The 14,525-nt window shown below is 37.7% G+C and overlaps 1 protein-coding gene across 3 annotated transcripts; it reads left to right on the plus strand.

Moving 5' to 3' along the window:
• Positions 1–7,629: 7,629 nt before the first annotated feature.
• Positions 7,630–13,959, plus strand: LOC113274810 (putative pentatricopeptide repeat-containing protein At1g74580). Of its 3 annotated transcripts, none has more exons than XM_026524198.1 (8): positions 7,630–7,739; positions 8,896–9,074; positions 9,688–12,147; positions 12,243–12,341; positions 12,483–12,676; positions 12,775–12,988; positions 13,098–13,275; positions 13,406–13,959. In XM_026524198.1, exon 3 carries the CDS (start codon positions 9,748–9,750, stop codon positions 12,058–12,060), a length of 2,313 nt encoding a protein of 770 aa, XP_026379983.1. In that variant the 5' UTR covers positions 7,630–7,739; positions 8,896–9,074; positions 9,688–9,747; the 3' UTR covers positions 12,061–12,147; positions 12,243–12,341; positions 12,483–12,676; positions 12,775–12,988; positions 13,098–13,275; positions 13,406–13,959. The 3 variants fall into 3 exon arrangements, with proteins under 3 accessions (XP_026379983.1, XP_026379984.1, XP_026379985.1); XM_026524199.1 differs by having other exon boundaries at positions 13,113–13,275; XM_026524200.1 differs by having other exon boundaries at positions 12,784–12,988.
• Positions 13,960–14,525: the final 566 nt, after the last annotated feature.

Here is a 14,525-nt window from a genome sequence, read left to right on the forward strand (position 1 = left end):
AGTTGCTTTGTAAATAAGGCAAAACCCTGATTTGAAAGGCTATATAAAGGAGTCTAGTATTGTGCAAAACTAATCTCCACACCTTACGTGTGATACTAGTTTGCGTGCTAGAGTCGTTTCTCCTTTAACCTTAGGTTTTCTTCTTCTAAAACCAGGTTAACAACTTAAAGACTTCATTGGGATTGTGAAGCCAGACCGATACTACTTTCATCGTAGTTGTGTGATCTGATCTTGCCTCTTCTATCGTAACAGTACAATCATATTGATTGGCTTGAGATCGTGAGAGTTCTCTGATAGGCGAGATATAAAAAGTAATCACAAACACTTTCGTCTCATTGTTTGTGATTCCACGACATCTTTTTTCACTACCATACGATTAAGATTGTTGTGAGGTGATTGATTAAACTAGGTTTTTCTTAGGAGAATATAAGACCAGATTATCAATTGGTTCATGTTCACCTTGATTATTATCAAAAGACGGAACAAAAACTTTTAGGGTTTTTCTGTGGGAGACAGATTGATCCTTTGATAGACTTGTCTGTGTGAGACAAATTTGTTTATTGTTAAAGCCTGTGATTTTGGGTCGTAGAAACTCTTAGTTGTGGGTGAGAACAGCTAAGGGAATCAAGTGCGCAGTATCCTGCTGGGATCAGAGGCATAGGGAGTACAATTGTACCTTGGATCACTGGGAGACTGATTGGGGTTCAACTATAGTCCAGTCCGAAGTTAGCTTGGAGTAGGCTAGTGTCTGTAGCGGCTTAATACAATGTGTATTCAATCTGGACTAGGTCCCGGGGTTTTTATGCATTTGCGGTTTCCTCGTTAACAAAATTCTGTTGTCTGTGTTCTTTCTATTTCCGCATTATATTTTTTATATAATTGAAATAATACAGGTTGTGCGTTTGAATCAATCAATTGGAAATCCGACCTTTGGTTGTTGATTGATTCTTGGACATTGTTCTTTGGTACCATCCAAGTTATTCCTTGTATTTGATTATAAACTCGCTGATTTTTATTAGCTCGAGTGAATCAAAACAAGAGAGAGATATTAACTCCTTGAGATACTTTTATCTAGATTGAGTCTGACTGTCTAGTTGATGCTCTAGTAAGAGTTTCGGAGTTAGTCCATACAGATTGCTAAACGAAATATTGGGTCGTGTTGTTAGACCCCCGCTTTTTTAGTCATGCTTTTCTTTGTATTTGGTTCGTGACTTATTTAACTTTGCTTCAACAGTCGCATGAGTCTGAGATATTTTCTCCAAGAATTTTTGTGCCTTTTGACGTTCACTTCCTTCCTTTCCCCCCATTGAGGTGTCACTAGAAAATACTAGATCGAAAGGACTAGGTGGTAAGTAACCATAGAACGTCTGGAAAGGAGATTTTCCCGAAGAACTATGAACTGCTTTATTGAAAGCAAACTGTAGATATGGTAAACTCTCATCCCAAGTTTTAGGATGCTTAAAATTATATCCCATTAACATGTGAACCATAGTCATGTTGACCACTTCTGTTTGCCCGTCTGTTTGTGGATGAAAAGATGTACTCTTCTTCAACCTAGTGTCCATCATATTCCATAAAGAATCCCAAAAAATTGACTAAGGAACCGACTACTCCTATCAGAAATAATCGAAGTAGGTAACCCAAAATGCTTCCACACATGCTCAAAGAAGAGATTTGCTGCACTGACTCCCGTTATCGTCTTTGTACATGAAATTAATGCAATCATATTGCTGAATCTGTCAACCACAACGAACAAGTAATCATAACCAGACTTGGTCTTCGGTAACCCACCAAGAAAATCCATAGAGATACTCTCCCAAGGCCTTGATGGTACTGGTAATGGTTGATTTAACCCTCGTTTTCTGTTGGAAGGTTTAGATGTGCTACACAACTTACACCCTCGAACTAACTTAGCCACATCATCTTACATCTTTGGACAAAAGACATAACGCCTGAGATTAAGTAGATTTTTATTCATTCCAAAGTGTCCAGCAACTCGGGAAGTGTGTGTCTCTATCAACCACTGTAAACAATCTTCATCTTCTGGTATGCAAAGTAACTGACCTTTGTATAATAATCCATCTCGGAGTTCATACTCGCTTTTCAAACCACTTTTTACACCTTCTATCACCTTCTTGAAGTCTTTGCTGGATGTGTATGACTCTGCATACTCTTGAGGAACAATTGGCTGAATTCTCATGGACACCATTAATGATCGAACTGGAGGTCGAGATAACATATCTTCCAACTTGTTTGTTACTCCCTTCTTCTACATAATGATAATATTGAAATTCATTAAGTAAGACATCCACTTCATGTGTCGGGCTTGTTGTAGTTTCGTCTGAGCGTGTAGATACTCCAATGGTTTGTGATCTGAATGTACCACTACTTCTTTACCTAAGAGGTACACTCTCCAATGCTTGATACATTGATATAAACATAAAATTCTTTGTCATAAGGTGTGTAGTTCATAATAGCACCTGAGAACAATTCTGAATGGTACTCCACTAGTTTACCATCCTGTAACAACACTCCTCCCAATGCATAGTTAGAAGCGTCAGTGTCAACTTCAAAAGTACGTTATAAGTTAGGCAATGCCAACACTGGTGCTTCTGAAATATTTCTTTTTAGTAACTGAAAAGCGTCTTCATGGGTTTGCTGCCATTCAAACTTTTCCTTAGCTCCCGTCAAACCATGTAATGGTCCTGCAACATTCGAAAAATGCCGGATAAACTTATGCAAGTAGGTGCAAGCCCCTAAAAAACTCCTTATTTCAGTTACGGTACTAGGCCTAGGCCACTTAGTGATCACTTCAACCTTCCTTGGATCAATCTTCCGTTTTCCACCACCAACAATGAATCCAAGGTACACCAACTCCTCTTTTCCAAACTCACACTTCTTTATGTTCAACTTCAGCTGGCCTTCATGTAACACTTTAAACACCTTCTCAACGTGAACGAGATGCTCTTCCCAAGTTCTGTTGTATATTAGGATATCATCCAAGTAAATAATCACAAAATCTTCTATAAAAGGTCGTAACAAAATAACTCATCAAACACATAAACGTCGCTGGAGTGTTACACAAACCAAAAGGAATCACCAACCATTCGAACAAGCCTTGTTTCTCTTTGAAAGCAGTCTTCCAGGTATCATCTTCTCGAACTCTCATCTGGTGGTATCCAAATTTGAAATCTAACTTTGTAAAGAATCGAGCTTTTTCCAACTGATCCATCATGTCGTCTATCCTAGGTAAAGGGTAACGATTCTTGACAGTGATCTTGTTTAATGCTCTATAATCAATACACATACGCCATCCTCCATCTTTCTTTGGTACCAACAATACTTTTGATCCACAGGTGAAGCACTTGGCACTATCATTCCTAATTCTAGGAGTTCCTGAACTTGTTTCTTGATCCCATCAGATTCCTCGACGGTCGTGCGATAAAGAGCTACATTAGGTAGAGAACTCTCCCCGGTCAACATGATTTCATGCTCCACACTCCTCTTTGGCGGTAACCCTGTGACATCAAAAAATAAATCCTTGTATTTCAACTTCAACCTTTCTAGGTCGCCTTCTTTGTGAGCATTCAAGGCTACTAAACATACTCTACTCGGATCCTCTTCAAGAGAACATATCAAAAGGAGAATGAACTTTGTGCTAGCATTCACCAACCGTTTAGCCTGAGTGGCTGTGATTAATCTTGCTCCCTCAAGAGGAGAATCTATAGCCCGAATCACAAAACTTTCCCCATCTTTGGTAAAGGTATACTTTTGTTCCCTCCTGTGTAGAGTTGCATCTCTATCCCATAGGTAATGACTACCTAGTATTACCTGGCAGACATCCAAAGGAACTACGTGCATGTAACTTCGTCAATATATAACTCATCTAGAGCAAATTTGAACGTGCACTGCTGTGAAACTTGTAAGCCTCCTTCCTTTTGAAGCCATCCTAAAGGGTATGGTTTTGGATGTTTGATAGTCTTCAATCCTAACTTCTGCACCAAAGAATTTGAAAGTAAGTTCTTCTGACTTCCCGGGTCAATAACAACATCACCTAATGTTGTTTTGACTTGCATCTTCACTGTGAAGAGTCGTTCCCTAATATCATCTTTTAAAGGTCTTTATTTTGCCCCTGTCGTAAGAGAAAGCTTTGAACTGGGTTCCGTTAGTCCGTGGACTTCCCTTGGAGTTTGAGTGACTACTGCTGCCTTCTTGGCTTCTTTCCTATACAACCCTTTAGGCTTTAGATGAGGGTTGTTAACCCAACACTTGTCGATAATGTGACCTGTTTGTTTGCAATGGGTGCAAGTCAAACCTTCCTTATCACTAGACTTCCTTTCTTCTTTGCTCCTTTCACCTCCTTTTACAGTGATACCTCCAGATTTCACCTTAGTATTTCCCTTTGAATCAGATTTCTTAAGCCCTGCCTTCAATGACATTAGCTTTTATACTTGCTTCGGAGATAATATCCACCGAAAACATCTTCAACTCCTTCTTCTGTATATACTCATGGAACCCGGAAATATACTTCATATAGATAACATGATCTTCCAAGTCTAAATCCAAAGCCATAGCTTGATTCTGAAATTCCGAAGTATATTCTTGCACGGTTTAGTTGTAAGTCTTCTTCAAGTTGTACCACTTGAACCATCTCTCCTCAAGGTAGCCAACCAGATAAAACTGTTTCCTTACAACTGCCTTGAATCTTTTCCACGACAATACTCCTTTTCCTAGGTTTTTTCTTTGATAAGCTTTCCACCAGGTTAAAGCATGCTTTTGTAGCTTCGATGCCGCGAAAGCAATCTTTTCCTTTGAACCATATTCAAAGAAAGAACAATACGTCTCTAAACGTTCAATCCAGTCATCCAATTTTTCTACATCGACACTCCCATCGTAAAGTGGAATATGAACACGAAAATCAATTTTCAGAGTCTTACCATGAGGTTTAGTTGATGTAGGACTTTTAAGAAAATAACTTTTCTTCTTGTCATCCTCATCTTTTTCCTCTTCTTCTTCTTCTGAATCATCTTCTTACGATTCATCTTTTTCCGAAGCTACAGGTGAAGGTGTAATCTTTTTCTTCGTCTTCGGCTTGGGTGTATGAGAAAGAATACATTCGCTCAGTTCCTTAAGGGTAACTTGAATTGACTTCATGTCTGTCTGCAGCGTAGCCACCTTTTCTTCCATAGTTTGTGGTTCGCCTTCCTTAGGATCATCATTTGTCTTTGTCATACTTGATCCCCTTGTTTTCTTAACGTCTTCTAGCATCTCGAGTACCTCACCAAGCTTTATGTAAAGAGATCTAGTGAAAACCATAAACCACAGGGATTTACCCTAAAAAATAACCTCACTCGTGATGCCAACTTGATACGTATGATCTCTGTACCTTGGTAGATATTACTATAAAGGCGAAATTCAGAATAATAATAGACAAGAAACTTAGAAAACAGAACACAAGTAGTAATTAGAAGAAAATATCTTCTCTAGATTATGAACAAGAAAACGATTACAATTCTCTCTTTGCTACGCTCACAATCTTCTCTAACATTGGATTAACCTTAAACTGTTTGCTAAGCTTGCACCAGTATTGTCCCAAGATTTCTCTAGGTTTTATGTGCCTAGTATTCTGTATCCTTAGCTATTAGCCAAAGCCCTCTATTTATACCTTCATCGTACTCAGTCGACCAAGGACTTCTATTAAGAATCTATTTCCTAAACTAAGAGTGTTGCCTAAAACAAAACTCTTCCCTAACTAGGAATTCTGTCTAGAATAGTATTCTTCCCTCAACTTAGCTTGAGGTTAACTATCCCAAAAGGAGTACATATACACCTGTATCAACAACGGATGCTAACACTAGACTGACATATCTCGCAAGAGTCAAAAGAAATCCCTTATTCGATTTCCTTTATTGGTTACCAAGCATTCGTTCAGAGTCGACAACAACAAGAAGTTAAATGTCATATGGTTCAGTGTATGCTATCTTGTCTAGTTCAATCAATGGCAGGATTAAAAAGGCACTTGATCGACCAATTCCCCTCTTGTCATCAACCGGATTTCCCTTCCGTGACGAATCTTGAAACTGACACTGGTTTTCAATTCCCCTTTCCTTTGACCAAATTGTTCTTCCTTTCTCTTTCTCGGTAAGCGGTTACGTTGGGTCACATAAAAAATGGATAAAGAAAGGATATCTATACGTGTCTGATTCCCGGCCATTCATTCTCAAGTCACTTATAAGACGTGAGAGATGCTCTAAGTCATAACAGGGAAGGCCGGAGACTTAGCTCAAACGGGGGGTTGTTTTCTTCTCAATAAAAGAAAAGGTTGCTTCTCGGATCTTTTTGTAAATTGAGAACTCAATAAGAAATGTCCACATGAGATATGGTTCGCGAAGAAGGGATGAGCCAACGAGTTCGGCTGCTCAATTGAAGTGGAGAAGTCCCCACGCGGTTAAGCAACTAAAAGAGAATAAAGATGAACTTTAAGGATTTGGTTCGAAAAGGGTTTGATTGAGAATAAATTCTTCTCGTTTTTTTACCTCTAATAAAAGAAAAATCGCAGGTGTTACTGTAGTACAGTGGTAAAGTCATTGGGTGATGATACCAGTGACCCGAGTTCGAAACTCGCCAGCATCAAATTCTTTACAGATTAAAAAAAAAAAGAAAAAACAGAAGAAAATTCATAATATAAGTTTGGTTGAAGCCAAAATTTGAAAATGACTTGCAAAAAGCTAGTTATTTGAAAAGTAAGATGTCTTTCCCGACTTCTGGGATTGATTTTTGCTTCTAGATATATACATCCTAATTCAAAGCAAAATCACTTTGCTAATCGATTTCTGGGATTGATTTTTGCTTCTAGATCTATACGTCCTAATTCAAAACAAAATCACTTTGCCTCTGATTTGGAATCGATTTTTACTTATGGAGAAGTAAAAACACTTTTGCTTATTCGATGATGACAAGCCTACCCGATCCTAACAGCCTGTTTGGATGTCACTCAAGAAGTTGTTTTTTTTTTTTAATTCTAGAAGCATAAGTTTGGGTTCACAATTTCTAAACGACTAAAAGAAAAAAAATCAAATTTTTACGAAGCAAAATATTTCAACATTGCTAATGGGGATGCCGGCTTACTGGGGAGGGTACCAAAATACATATAGGACAAAAATGAAAGTCCTCTGTGCAGTGACCCATCTCTCCATCGATACTGTCCCCGCTCAGCCACTGCGGTCATACAATATTGTGGGGATTTTAATGGGCATCGTTGCGATCATCCAACAACAACTTCCCAGGAGGTTATCCATCCCTCGATTACTACCTCCCGAGCACATTTAACTGCAGAGTTTTCTGGCAACTCTGGAGCCAATTGTGCTGAAAAGGTCTCGGTGTTAGAAAATGACAAGCCATTACCTATATTCCACTCGACGAAACATTGTCGAAATCTCCGTCCTATATGAGTTTTGGTACGCTCCACAGTAATCTGGCACCCCGACCAGCGGCCATGAAATATTTTGCATCAGACTTGGGCTTCCGGATCCGAACAGGCTATAATAAGTTCATCCGCGTGAGTAACAAGCGTGCTGCTAACCAAAAGGAGGTTGCCCTAATCAAACTTCATTTGGAAATTGAGGTCCAGTTCGGTCACTCGAAACAAACAGCGCTCTCTGTATCTCTCTCCTTCTCTCTAGAATCTCAAAAACCCATCTTTACACAGCAAATCCCACCAACAAATTCTCTGCACCAAGGTATGTTCTCTCCCAACCTCCTCTCCGCGCCAATTTCTTGTTCACCTTTACAATTTGATTTCTCTGAAAAATGGGGTTTTGGTTTTACAAGAAGTAGTTATATTTCGCACTTAGGGTTTGCTAATTTCTGATTGCTAATTGAGATATGATCGAATATGGTACGAAAATACTAAGAAAATTGGTCTTCTCTTCTGGACGGTAGCATTTCTATTTCCTCAACAAAACATTTTGAATGTATGAATGAAATATTTCTGGTAGGTGTCTGATTGAAACTTCTCTAAGAAATTCCTTTGTAATACTAACTGAGATTTGAAGATATGACGTTGGTAATTGATGGTCATCTGCTCTATCAACACTCAAAACCTTTGTCACAGTTATTTCAATACTTGTTTTATGAATGTTTAAGAAGTTACAGAACCATTTTCAGCATTTTTTTTTTGCGTAACTGAATTATTACATATTCTTCTTTATCAATTGGATGCAACATTTTGCCGTGGTTGTGTCTATATGTTGTGTTTATTAATCTGTAGACACATTTTGTGAGAGATTTGAGCGGCAGACTAGATAGATTAGGTTACAGTTTGAAGGTTTTTTTATTAGGATTACTAAGAGAAAGCATATGTAACTATGATGAGGAGAAGGGATTAGTAAGCACCCTGCTTGCAGGAGAGCTAATGCTAGACCCCGGTGTTTCCAGTTAAAGATGTGGATGGTTGTGACCATGATTATGGGGTTTAGGGTGCTGTTCCCATGCAGATGGATTTCTGAGAAATTTTAATCTGTAAATGTCTATAATCCAGATGATTATGGAGTTTGGGGTTCATCTAAACCAGAACGATAAACTATTGATGTTTTAAAGCTAACATGTCATCAGTTCTATCAGGGTTCTAAACAATTACTAAATTTTGTGTTGTTTTTTGTACGATAAACTATTGGTTACTTCTCCAACTTTAATGTTGTTTTTGTTTAAACTAGTGAAGACTTTCATCAATATTATCTGCTGAACCTAATACTATCAATTGTTTCCATAGCAGATTGTGTGGTTTCTTGATAATCTTTGTGGAGTTATGGGTCACTGGACTAGTAGCTGCTCTGTAGTATATTGAATCGCATTCTAATGAATTGGTTGAGTAATGAATTCATTTATTTGATGCAGGTCACCGATATGGGAATAGAATTAACCTGCAGCTGGGATAAAAACAAGTTTGTGTCTGTGAAGGCAAACAGTACTTTCCCCGCATATTTTCTCTCTCCTAAACCAATTTAAGGAAGAGATCCCATTGCAAAGAGGAGGAAAGCTTATTGAAGGCATGTGCGTGACACATCCTAGTATCTGTAAGTGAACTTCATTCTCATTGATTTCTTCTCGTTCTTTTTCTCCTTTTTTCTCATCATTTTTTTTTTCGCTTCATGAGTCATAGCATTATTTGAGTAGCTCTTTGCTAATAACTTCTCTTCATTATTTTTAAGTTTTTGCTAGTTTAGGGTTTTTATGAAAGAATTATGTAGGCTTTAGTGTTCAACGTGAGAGACATGATGTGATTGAATCCATTGTGGAGTAAGAAGTTTCTTATGTTAGCTTTATGGTTGCGTTTGTTGATTTTCTTCATTGTAAGTTTCTTGGTAGCTGATGTTCAGAAGTTGTTTCTACTGGTTAGTAACTTTCACGTCCTATAATTAGTAAAAGCTAGCTAGCTAATGTGGGTTCAACAGTACTCCAAGGATACCAATTTAATCATGTACCCTCTTTTTAAATGGAAGTTAGTACAAAGTGGAGCCATATTAATTCGTTGTAGGTTAAAGATCTTTTTGGTTTATTTTGAGTTTTATGTGATTTATATCTCCAGAGCACTTTGGCAGTCTAAGTTCTTAGCCTGCTTATTTTACTCTTCCTAGTAGACAGTAGATGTGACACAAATAATTAGTTAGTTGCTTTTGATTTTCGCAGTTTGCGTTCGAGGACGTGCCTGCGGCTAGTGTAAAATATTTCTTAGTCTGTATTTTTGGAATGAGAGCCCCTTTGCTTCCCAAGCATGTAGCAACTGTTGTTAAATATCAGAAAGATCCACTCAGAGCTCTAGAAATGTTCAACTCAGCTAGTAAGGAAGATGGATTTAAGCACACTGTTTTCACTTACAAGTGTATGATCGAAAAACTGGGGTCTCATGGGGAATTCAAAGCTATGGAAAGTGTTCTAGTGGAAATGAGGATGCATATGGATAACAGTTTACTGGAAGGAGTCTACATTGGAGTTATGAGAAGTTATGGAAGAAGTGGGAAGGTACAAGAAGCTGTAAATGTATTTGAAAGAATGGAGTTTTTCAACTGTAAACCGCTTGTTCAATCGTATAATACAATTATGAATATCTTGGTCGAAAACAAGTATTTTGATCAAGCCCATAAAGTTTATTTAAGAATGCAAAGTGAACGAATTGTTCCGGATGTTTACACTTTCACGATCAGGATAAAATCATTTTGCAGAACAAAAAGGTCGCATGTTGCTCTTAGGCTTCTTCGGAACATGCCGCTACAAGGGTGTGAGTTGAATGCCGTTGCATATTGCACTGTAATTGGTGGGCTCTATGAAGAGAATTGCCGAAATGAGGGTTATGAGTTATTTAATGAGATGATTGCTAGAAGTATTTGTCCCAATATAACCACTTTTAATAAGCTTATACATGTACTATGTAAGAAGGGGGAAGTTAGAGAAGGTGCAACACTTTTGAGCAAGATCCTTAAAAGGGGAGTTCTCCCAAATCTGTTTACATTCAATATATTCATTCAAGGCCTTTGTAAGAATATGAAGAATATTGAGGCTGTTCGGTTATTTGATTCTGTAAGTGGTAATGGACTAAGACCTGATGTTGTTACATATAACACACTTATACATGGTTTATGTAAGAACTTCATGGTTGCAGAAGCTGAGAGTTATCTTCGAAGAATGGTTAATGAGGGTTATGGACCTGATGATTTTTCATATAACACAATTATCGGGGGATATTGCAAGCAGGGTCTGGTAGAAAATGCTTGTAAGGTTCTCAAAGATGCAGTTTTTAAAGGATTTGTTCCTGATCTTATCACATATTGTTCCTTGATCAATGGATTTTGTATCGTGGGTGATATTGAAAGGGGTATGGAGGTATTCAATGAGGCAGTTGAAAAAGGTTTGAAGCCTGACATTCTTACCTACAATTCTCTAGTCAAGGGTTTGTCTCAGCAGGGACTTATTCTACAGGCTATGCAACTGATGAATGAGATGTTGGAAAACGGTTGCAGTCCTGATATGTGGACTTACAATATTGTTATTAATGGTTTGTGCAAGATGGGTCGTGTCGCTGATGCTAATAATCTCATGAATGATGCTATCACAAAAGGATATCTTCCTGATGTTTTTACCTTTAATACATTGGTTGATGGCTATTGCAAGCAATTGAAATTGAATGATGCTATGCAAATCATTGATAGGATGTGGTATCAAGGTGTCACTCCAGACGTGATCACTTATAATTCCTTGTTGAATGGTCTTTGTAAAGCTGGGAAAGTTGAAGATGTGGTTGAAACTTTCAAAGAAATAACTGATCTAGGGTGTAATCCTAATGTCATCACTTATAATATAGTTATAGAGAGTTTATGCAAAGTTCGTAAAGTCAAGGAAGCTTCAGATTTGCTTACCAAGATGGAAAATGAGGGTTTAATTCCTGATATTGTTAGTTTTGGCACATTGATTGCTGGTTTCTGCAAGTGCGGAGATTTGGAGGGAGCACACAAGCTATTTACTAGACTGGGACAACAAGTTCATTTCTCCCATACAACTTCAACTTATAATATCATGATTAATGCTTTTTCTGAGAAACTCAATGTTCCTATGGCAGTGAAGCTTTTTCATGAAATGGGTAATAGAGGCTGCTCCCCAGATGGTTTCACTTATCGGGTTCTGATTGATTGTTTCTGCAAAACAGGAAATACTGATCGCGGACACAAATTTCTGTTGGAAATGATTAATGAGGGACTCATTCCGTCTTTGACGACCTTTGGACGGGTAATTAATTGTCTCTGTGTGGACCATAAGGTTGATGAAGCAGTGGGTATCATCCGTGTGATGATTGGGAAAGGTATAGTCCCTGAGAAAGTGAGTAGAATCTTTGACGCTGATAAAAGGGATATAGCTGCACCTAAAATTCTGGTGGAAGAGTTGTTAAGAAACAGTCATATTACATATCATGCATACGAGCTTCTGTATGATGGAGTTAGGGGTAGGAAGCAACTAAAGAAGACGATTCGAAGAAAAATTCCTAAGGTCAAAATGTCTGGGGCCACATAAGCTCATTCTTCGCTTCCATGCTGAAACAGAAGTCCTAAACAAAACTTCCTGCACATGCACAGATATTGAGCACCTGCCAAGAGAAAGGTGCGTAAGATATCTCTTTGTATTGGAAATTTGTGGTGGCTCCATATGCCCTTTTATATTTATCACTGATAACTCATATTTGACTTTGTATGCAGATTGATAGAGGATCATATTATACTACAACACATGGCTTGTATGACTAGTGAAGGAAAGAACTATGGGAGTGATAGAACTTAGAGGTCCAAGATTCAAAAGTATGGTATATTTAGATTCTATTTGGTATCTGATATGTGATTCAATGTTGAGTTCCATATAAATAAGTAAACAATTCAGTTATATAACCTAATTCTCTGTCTGTTAGTTAGGCACTCACATATGAAGATTATCTGTTTCAGGCTATTATTTATGCATATGTGTATGGGCATCTTGATCTTGACTGCATTGCGTAGATTGGGACATTTATGGACTCTGACTCTTGATTAAATGCGAAGAAGATATTATGGGATTCTTGGCTAAACAAGTTTTTCTCTTATATAAAAATTCGGGGAAAAATTGCTGCTGGGTTTAATCCTAACATTAGATTGTACAGGTAAGTTCAGCACTTTCTTAAATTTATAGCCTAGTATTAGCAGAATGACTAAATTGAACTGCATTATATTGACATAAACATCACTGGTTTCATTTCAGTAAATTCAGTTTGAAATGCACAGATGGGGATTGCATGTCATTGGGAATATGTTTGTACACTTAGTCGTGCGTAAGCCTGATGCTTCTTATGATCTATAGTTTGCACTCCCATGGTGAAGTGTTCTTGGTTCTGGACCATTTTTCAAGGATGAGTGGGCAAGTGCTTCTACACTCATCACCAGTCTCATAGTTCGCTAATTTAGGAATGCACGAGGTACATTACAGATGATTGATTGTATGACATTGTATTGTCTCACTTTATTATGGTTTTCTGTTAGCTATTTTCACTTGTATGTCATTTTCTTAACTTTAATTCTATGTAGGTCTGTTATGTACAGGACTGGGGAGCGACTTGTGAAAGTATTAAACTAGGTGATGGGCGAAAAACATATTATGCATTGTTAATATATCTAAGTGGTGGGCAGGGACAAGAAACAAAGGCAGAGTTGAGTGACAAAAAAGATTCTTCTGTTATGGTCCTAGAAAAGGGTTGTCGTGGTGGTAAATTGTTTCTTTTTCTTGCTAAAACTTATTTATCAGAAATGTTGAAATCGCTTTTGCTGTTCAGTTATTCTCAGAGCTGCCTATAGTGTACAGATCATCTCATTCCTAGTATCAATTGTTTTGATAGGTTGCTCCCACTGAAGAGATGGCTCTTCTTCACCTCCATGGAGATAATTGCATGTTACATCAGGCCCGTAATGTTGCAAAGGTTGTTAAGGATGTCTTTCATTCAGACGTAATCTTTGCTCGAGGGTCATCTGCCATCTCTCCTTTGTTCATATTTACTCTTGAAAGAGTTTCCATTTTAGAGTTATTTCAATGTGGCATAAGATGGGTTCAAATAAACGCCCCTAATTTGCCAATTGCCAAAAACAGCTGTCATCAGTCTGTGTACAATCATCCTCTCCGTGTTACAGTTATTTCCTAAGCAATTACTGAACTAGGTACACAATCATATGGTATAACGGTATTCGTGTTTCCGAGCGTATAATTATACCCGTTGCCTAAAATGATATTTGACTGATTTCTTCCTGATTCTGCCATTGAGTTTAAAACATTGACTTGTGCTTCTGAGCTTGATGTTCATGGTTAGTTTTACCATAACAAGTGGCTATGTTATCTACCCATTTTATGTAATTTTTTTGTATTGTTAAAAGGAAAGCTACTGAGTACCATTTTGTATGTGAATGGGATTAAACAAGTGGCAATTTGAGTATGTGAACTTGGTTGCAACTACTTAAAAGCCGATGTCTGTATCTGAACCATTTCCACCATTATAGTAGCTTAAGGTTCTTCATCTGGACCACCTTTTCGTTCCATATAGTTACTTATTAGCCTACATTGTTGTTTTTTGTTACTAAACACAGTCAAATGACTAGTTCAAATGAGAATTTTCTTTGTTCGTGTTCATGTCCGAAAAGCTTTAAGCTAGTCGATAACCTGAGGATATGTTCAAACTTAGTCCCCCGCTCAACGTATCACCTCATATATCCATTTCAAACTTGTGGACACTGATAATGGTATAGATTTCTAAATTCTAACTGTTCTCCGCAGACTTTACTCGAGTAGTTGATCTAATACATTTTCAGTAGGTGACCCACTCAAGCAACAGACCCAGCTGTGAGAGTTCAGAGAAAATTTGACCTAGACTTGTATATATCCTGAATCCTGTGTTGGCACTGATAATTTAATCTTTTTGTTTCTTCTTCTCACTTCTGTTTGATAGTTGAATTTTTCATGAAAAATTT

Source organism: Papaver somniferum, chromosome 4, assembly GCF_003573695.1.
Source record: "Papaver somniferum cultivar HN1 chromosome 4, ASM357369v1, whole genome shotgun sequence".
Taxonomy (NCBI): Eukaryota; Viridiplantae; Streptophyta; class Magnoliopsida; order Ranunculales; family Papaveraceae; genus Papaver; species Papaver somniferum.

Excerpts from the sequence above, each read along its gene's own strand:
- LOC113274810 (XM_026524198.1), top strand. The coding sequence starts at position 9,748 with ATGAGAGCCCCTTTGCTTCCCAAGCATGTAGCAACTGTTGTTAAATAT.